This window comes from Portunus trituberculatus, chromosome 3 (genome assembly GCF_017591435.1).
Source record: "Portunus trituberculatus isolate SZX2019 chromosome 3, ASM1759143v1, whole genome shotgun sequence".
NCBI classification, from domain to species: domain Eukaryota; kingdom Metazoa; phylum Arthropoda; class Malacostraca; order Decapoda; family Portunidae; genus Portunus; species Portunus trituberculatus.
In genome coordinates this window covers 145,106-152,605 of record NC_059257.1, presented here as the reverse complement: position 1 = coordinate 152,605, position 7,500 = coordinate 145,106, and the positions used below count along the sequence as shown (strand labels likewise).

At 45.6% G+C, this 7,500-nt stretch overlaps 4 protein-coding genes across 4 annotated transcripts in view; 1 reads left to right on the top strand and 3 right to left on the bottom strand.

Moving 5' to 3' along the window:
* LOC123508255 overlaps nucleotides 1-1,612 on the bottom strand; it is a 24,998-nt gene extending 23,386 nt beyond the window's left edge. The window contains exon 1 of the mRNA XM_045261829.1: nucleotides 1,568-1,612. The gene's annotated coding sequence lies outside the window, so the exon portion shown is untranslated. The remainder of the gene's footprint in view (nucleotides 1-1,567) is intronic.
* LOC123508058 overlaps nucleotides 1-1,871 on the bottom strand; it is a 9,491-nt gene extending 7,620 nt beyond the window's left edge. Inside the window, exon 1 of the mRNA XM_045261467.1 lies at nucleotides 1,455-1,871. Within this exon, the coding sequence (XP_045117402.1) occupies nucleotides 1,455-1,652 (198 nt within the window). The 5' untranslated portion in view covers nucleotides 1,653-1,871. The remainder of the gene's footprint in view (nucleotides 1-1,454) is intronic.
* LOC123508091 (RING finger protein 224-like) overlaps nucleotides 1-7,500 on the top strand; it is a 212,015-nt gene that overhangs the window by 60,363 nt on the left and 144,152 nt on the right. The window lies entirely within an intron of this gene.
* Nucleotides 2,773-7,500, bottom strand: part of LOC123508028 (tripartite motif-containing protein 65-like) — a 73,964-nt gene continuing 69,236 nt past the window's right edge. The window contains exons 3-4 of the mRNA XM_045261394.1: nucleotides 3,835-3,860; nucleotides 2,773-3,624 (exon numbers count right to left, since the gene is read on the bottom strand). Of these exons, the coding sequence (XP_045117329.1) occupies nucleotides 2,887-3,624; nucleotides 3,835-3,860 (764 nt within the window). The 3' untranslated portion in view covers nucleotides 2,773-2,886. The remainder of the gene's footprint in view (nucleotides 3,625-3,834; nucleotides 3,861-7,500) is intronic.

The window sequence follows — 7,500 nt, the reverse complement described above, 5'->3', positions numbered from 1 at the left end:
GCAGGACACCCTTGACGAAGGCCTGGACACGCTCGTAGTGGCCCTTGATATCGCGGGGCTTATGACCGAGTGTGGCATGCGGGTCTTCTGACTAAGCTCAAGCCAAGGGCATCGACGGCGGTCTCCTGAAGCTACTCGAGGATTACCTCCAAGGAAGGACACTTCGAACCGTCGTCAATGGGCGGACCTCATCACCCACCAATATAGGAGCGTCAGTTCCACAGGGCTCAGTGCTTGGCCCAGTCCTGTGGAATGTGTATATAGACGATCTCCTGCGCCAGCTTCCTGCAGTCAAGGCTTACGCCGACGACTGCACAATCTCCCTCTCCTACTGCCGCCAGGACAGCCAGCGCGCCGTGGCCAACATCAACCGCCAGTTGAAGGCAGCAGAAGAGTGGGGGAAGGTGTGGCAAGTCACCTTCGCGCCGGACAAGACACACGCCATGGTCATCTCACGATCCCCTGCCGCCTCTCAGGCCGTGGAAGGACAACTACAGTTTGAGGGCGAGCAGCTGCCTCTCCAGGAACACATCAAGATCCTGGGAGTCACCATGGATCGTGAGCTGCGCTACGACACCCACATCACGTCTGTAGCCCGCCAGACCTCTCAGCGTGTGTCAGCCCTGCGCAGGATGGCTGGCAGTCTGCACTCGCGAGGCATCCTCACTCTCTACAGGGCACAAATCCGTCCCTGTATGGAGTACGGTGCCTTGACATGGATGTCCAGCGCCCATACCCACACCAGCCGGCTCGACGCGATACAGAGGCGCGCTCTTCGTCTATTGGGGGAAGACGAGGAGAGCGTGGCAAATATCACGTCACTGGAGCACCGGAGGGAGGTGGCAACCTTGACGGTGTGCCACAAAGCTCAAAGGCTACATACACCTCACCTCTCCCGCCTCAGCCTGCCGCCACACCCACCCGGGAGAAATACGAGGCAAGCAGCGGATGGGGACCAGCAGGTACTGGTGCCTCTCTCCGCTCCTCACAACACCAGCGAACATTCAGAGCCAGGGCAGCGCGCCTGTGGAATCAGTTCACGGTGGCCACGCCTGCTGAGGTAGCGGGACTATCAACTCAGCAGACAAAAGTGGCCGCCAATGTCTGGAGAAGCGCTCTCCCTGCCCGGCTAGTGCTGTGAAGTGTAGTGCAGTGAGTGAGGTGTCAAAACAATATACTAACGAGAAAAGACGTTTAGAATAGTTCCTTGCCAACACAAGGAGCTTTATGTCTAAATCTCCTTCTGTACCTGATGTATAGTAAAACTTATAAGTGCAAGATAATGTTTAAATAAAAAAAAAAAGAGAGAGAGAGAGAGAGAGAGAGAGAGAGAGAGAGAGAGAGAGAGAGAGAGAGAGAGAGAGAGAGAGAGAGAGAGAGAGAGAGAGAGAGAGAGAGAGAGAGAGAGAGAGAGCTCTGATTCTCGCTGGGCAGGATAGATCATAGCCACTCACCGTCAGACTCGGTTCCAGCAGGGCCGCCAGCCTGTCCGCGATGGAGGAGGCTGCGGCAGGTGACTCCGAGAGGCTGGAGTCACCTGCAGCAGCAGCAGCAGCAGCAGTAGAGCCTGCTGGCTCAATGGCCGTCTGTGTGGCCTGCAGGGTGGCGGCCTGCAGGGCTGAACGGATGACTTTGCAACCTGAAAAACCCATGGCAATCTATGTTTTCAAGGTCGCCTACTGGTCACCCAGACAGTTTTCCCCATTACGGAGCGAGCTCAGATCTCAAAGACCAATCTTCGGGTAGAACTGAGGCCACACTACACTCCACACACCGAGACAGCGAAGTCACAACCTTTTGAATTATATCTCGTACCAGCTTACAGCTAGGTGAATACTGAACAGGGCTACACATTAATAAGATCGCATATTTGTCTCACCGCACTCGGGACTCGAACCCAGGTCTTTTCTGTTGTGAGCCGAGTGTGTGTGTGTGTTTCACTATTTGATCTGCTGCAGTCTCTGACGGAACGAGCTCAGAGCTCATTATTTCCGATCTTCGGATAGGCTTGAGACCAGGCACACACTACACACCGGGACAACAAGGTCACAACTCCTTGATTTACATCCCGTACCTACTCACTGCTAGGTGAACAGTGAACAGGGGCTACACTTGAAAGGAGACACACCCAAATATCTCCACTCGGCCGGGGAATCGAACCCCGGTCCTCTGGCTTATGAAGCCAGCATTCTAGCCACTTTGCTACCGGGCATATTGTGTGTGTGTGTGTGTGTGTGTGTGTGTGTGTGTGTGTGTGTGTGTTCACTGTTTGATCTGCTGCAGTCTCTGACGAGACAGCCAGACGTTACCCTACGGAACGAGCTCAGAACTCATTATTTCCGATCTTCGGATAGGCATGAGACCAGGCACACACCACACACCGGGACAACAAGGTCACAACTCCTCGATTTACATCCCGTACCTACTCACTGCTAGGTGAACAGTGAACAGGGGCTACACGTGAAAGGAGACACACCCAAATATCTCCACCCGGCCGGGGAATTGAACCCCGGTCCTCTGGCTTGTGAAGCCAGCGCTCTAACCACTGAGCTACCGTGTGTGTGTGTGTGTGTGTGTGTGTGTGTGTGTGTGTGAGTTAATGGTTGGAAGTTAATTACAGTTTGCAATGATTAATAGAATACAACAATGTAATGTAACAATGTAGTTCATCATTCTGAAAGTCAACAAATGTTTGGTGAGTGACTGTTATCTGTCAACATTGTTCAGAGTCAATACAGTACGTGTGCTGAACTACAAACAATGTATTGTAATTGAACCGTGCACCACGTACTATGTAGTGCAGGACCTATCGGTTAAGCCTTAAGGCGTGCTCAACACACAAAGTCAGTCAGTAAGAAGAGAAGAGTGACTGAGGTGCAAGCACACCTAATGTGAGGACACACTCACCCTGGTGACGGTGGTGACCACGTGGACGTCAGGAAACACTGCCGCCCTCTCCTCCTCCTCCAGCAGATGGTCTGCATCCTCAATCACCTCGTAAGCTTCCTGTCGTGTTGATGGAGTGCGCAGCTCCTGCAGCATGGCGTGCAGCGCCTCCTCTCTCTGCCGCACCTTCTCCTGCCTGCCCTCCACGCGGGAGTCCTCGCGGCTTATCGCCTCCCGGGCACCCTTGCTCTGGTCCACCAGCGTCTGGAGGTCGTCCTCCAGCTGCTGCTGGCGGCCACACCACCCACCCAGGGTTGTCCGGTAGTCTGCCAGCTGGCTCTGCTCCTCCTGGCAGGAGCGGATGGCGGCCAGGACCTTTGCCTCTTGCTCCTGCAGCAGGGACCGTGTCCTCTTGCTGAGTCCCGCTGTGGCCCTTGGTGCAGGCTGTGTCACTGCTGCCGGAGCTGTCAGCTGCTTTTCTGGCTTGGGTGCCACACAGGCCAGTCCTGCACCTCTCATCTTCCTGATAAAGGCCTCTGTGATATAGGAGATAGGGAACTGGCCGGCCTCAGGCAGGGCGTGACTCACCCTGCACGTGGGGCACGTGACGGCACCCTGCTCCTTCAGTTCATTAATGCACGGCGTGCAAAGTGTATGCCCACACGGCAGGTTGCGTGGCCGCCTGTGGGTGTCGTCAAAGGTGTTGAGGCACACAGGGCAGTCCTCTAAGTTGTCGTCCTGGAAGAAAGAGACAGCGGCGTGAGGGACACACTGTACACAACGCGACAGGCTGGCCACAGGACACAGCAGGACAGTGAGGGACACGCAGGTGTGGGAGTGTAACACTGCATGGGTGTGCGCGATGGCTGCTGCAGGAGGAAGGGAACACTGACTACCCGTGCCACTCCCCAACCCAACACTGACTGCCATGTCCACCCCAACACTCACCATAGCTCTGGCTGCTGCTGCTGCTGCTGCTGCTGGTGATGAAGCTCTTCCTTCAGAGTGGCGGTGGAGGTGGTGCTGGCTGCCTTGGTGTAACAGTGACAGAATGAGAGTGGCCACAGCGCGATTCAAACTCCGCCTCCTTGTTCCTGCCTGGGTGGAGATGCGATTCACGTCCCTCAAAAGTCAACCTGAGACAAAGTTACGGGAAGAAATAAGCACATGATAGATGTAATGGAAAATAAATCTTATAGCCCGCAGTTACTACACGCACTCTTCCACCTTCACTCCTTCGCAAACTGAAGCAAAACACAGCATATTATTTTGTATGGAGTGAAGTATCACATCCCTGTATTATGAAGAGTGAGGGACAGGAATGGCCAGCAGGAAGGCCACACAGACACAACTATGTTGTACAACACAGAACTCAGACCTGTGTGTGTGTGTGTGTGTGTGTGTGTGTGTGTGTGTGTGTAGAGCAGGAGGCATACGTGCCTGAGAGACGCGATGCATTGAGTGAGGGACAGGGAGAGAGAGGAGTGAGGGAGGGCTGGAGGCAGTGATGTCACCGTTATTTTCCCTCCGCTTATGTGTACATCCATTTATCTGTTTCTCTCTTGTTTTGTGGTTGGGGGATTAAGTGTTATTTTTCTCTTTATTGTGATTATTTATTCTTTTTTTTTTTCATTGTGAATTTTCTTTAAGTTTTTCTTTTTTGTTGTGCATTGCAGTGTGAAATGATATGTTGTGTAATAGTGTTTCATGCTTTGTGTACATCTTCCTCCCTCACCCTGGGCCCGGGGGTCGGCAGGAGTCTGTCTGTCAGGCTGGAACGATCAGTCCTGTTCTTGTCCTGCACGACACGCGCTGGTTGGACAAGATGGTCACTGGACACTAGACACTAGACACCAGCAGACTGCTCGCCACACGCCTGTCACATGTGTGTGTGTGTGTGTGTGTGTGTGTGTGTGTGTGTGTGTGTGTGTGTTAAAGGCCTGTACTGGTTATCAGGAGCGGGAACAGCCACCACCACCACCACCACCACCAGCCGTCACCCTCTCACTGCGAGCTGAAAGTTCGTTCATTATTACTGATCTTCGGGTGAGACTGTACGTGGCACACCTCACTACCACACACCACACCACCACAAACTACACACTCACCACTCAACACACACCAAACACTAACACACACCACCACAAACACTCACCACACACCACCACACCAGACCACTCACCACACACCACACACCACATACTAGACAGCCCATCCCCGTGTTAAGTATGTCACTGGTCACTGGTCAGTCAAAGCACAACTCTGTATATTTCAACTCATTACATGTACTACTATACTGTTCACACACACACACACACACACACACGAGTTGATGAAATTATTATAACTACTACTACTACAACTACAACTACTACTACTACTACTACTACACACACTATACTACTACTACTACTACTTCTAATTATAATAATAATAATAACAATAATATTGTTACGTTATCAACAAGCTGCACTGTTTGAAATCCAGAAGCCATTTCAGAGTACACAGACTATACTACTACTACTACTACTACTACTACTACTACTACTACTACTACTACTACTACTACTACAACTATTACTACCACCACCATCATGAATACCATAAAAACTACTACTACCTCTTTTACTACTACTACTACTACTACTAGTAACTACTTCTACGACTAGTGCTACTACTACTACTACTACTACTACTACTACTACTACTACCACCACTACCACCACCACTACAACTATTACCACTATTACTACTACTGCTATTACTAATGCCATCATAAATACCACCACTATTACTACTACTAATACGACTATTACTACTACTACTGCTAATACTATTACTACTACTGCTACTACAACTACTACCACTAACACTACTACAACTTCTGCTAATACTTTTACTAAAATGATAATAATGATAACAATAATATAAACAATACTAATAATCACAACAATAATAATAATAATAATAATAATAATAATAATAATAATAATAACAACAACAATAATAATAATACTTCATAATTATTGTTGCATATATCTAAAGACATCGATCTATTCCTTCTATTAATAGTTTCCTTCAAAATTGTATGTCCCTGTATCGGGACTTGAAGGGACACTAAACTGAACTATTTAATTTCACTCCTTCAATGTCAGACTATGTTACCAAACGACTATTTTAACTATGAAGGAAGAGAGGTAGGATACTCAAAATTGGAGGGAAGGTGGAGGAAAGTCGGTAGAGGTGGAGGGAAGTGGAGATAAATTGTGGAGGGAGATATGGAGGAAAGAAACACATGTCAATCCCTATAAACTATGTTACGGCCCGCCCGTAACATGCATTACTACCATCACCTCCTCCGCTTGTTACCTCGTTCGCCACCTCTCCGCCTCCCCTTCCACGTCACCGTCTCGTGAACCTTCCACGCCACCGTCTCGTGAACCTTCCACGTCACCGTTTCATGAAGCCCGGCTACTGTCCCGAAGTTGGATTCACGCGGCCCCTTTCGACTCAACCGAAAGTGTTGAGCCAGCTCTTGGTTTTCTGGATTGGGAGTTGAGATCCAAGCCTCAACCAGTGAACACAACGCCTCTTGGTTCTGCCGTGGGATCAACTAATTATAAATTTTTAAAAAAATAATTTTGTGGGTTTAAAAAATTAAATTATTAATTAAAATTTTTTAAAAAAAATAATAAAATTTTAAAAAAAAAATTTTTTGGGTTTTAAAAAAGGGGGTTTTTTAAATAAAATTTTTTTTTTGGGTTTTTGGGGGTTTGGTGGTGGGGTTTGGTTTTTAGTTAAAAAAATTTTTATTTTTTTTTTTTAAAAAAATATTAATTTTTTAAAAATTTTAATATTAATTAAAAAAAATTAAATAAAAAAAAAATTAAAAAAAAAAAACCCCTTAAAATTTTTTAAAATAAAATTTAATAGTAAAAATTTTAAAAAATATTTTTTTAAAATTATATTTTTAATATTTTCCCATGCTCTTATCCCACTTTAAACCCAAAACCCCTTTTTCCCTTTCATGTTTTCCCCCCCTTTTTCGGCTGTTTTTTATTTTGGGTTGAAAATTTTTTGAAAATTAAAATAAAAAAATTTTTAATAAAATAAAAAAAAAAATTAAAAAAAAGGTAAAAAATTAAAAAGAAAAGGGAAAATTTAAATTTTAAAATTAAAATTTGTTTTTAAAGAGGGTTTTTAAATTGTGGGTGGGGGGGGGAAAGGGTAGTGTGTGTAGTTGGTTTTGGGTGTGGTGTGGTTTTTTTTTTTTTTTTTTTTTTTTTGGGGTTTTTTTTTTTTTTTTTTTTATAATTTATTGTTTTTATGTTATAAAATATATTTAATATTTTAAATTTTTTTTATTTTTAAATTTTTATATTTTTGTTTTATTTTATTTTTTTTTTATATTTTATATTTTTTTTATTATTATTATTATTTTTTTATATATTTTTTTAAAAAAATTTTTTTTTTTTTTTTTTTTGTTTTTTTTTAATTTTTTTTTTTTCCCCCTTTTTTTGGGTTTGGGTTTTTGGTTTGGGGGGGGTTTTTAAAATTTTTTTTTTTGGGGTTTTTTTTTAAAGTTTATTTTTGTAAAAATTAAAAAAAATTTAA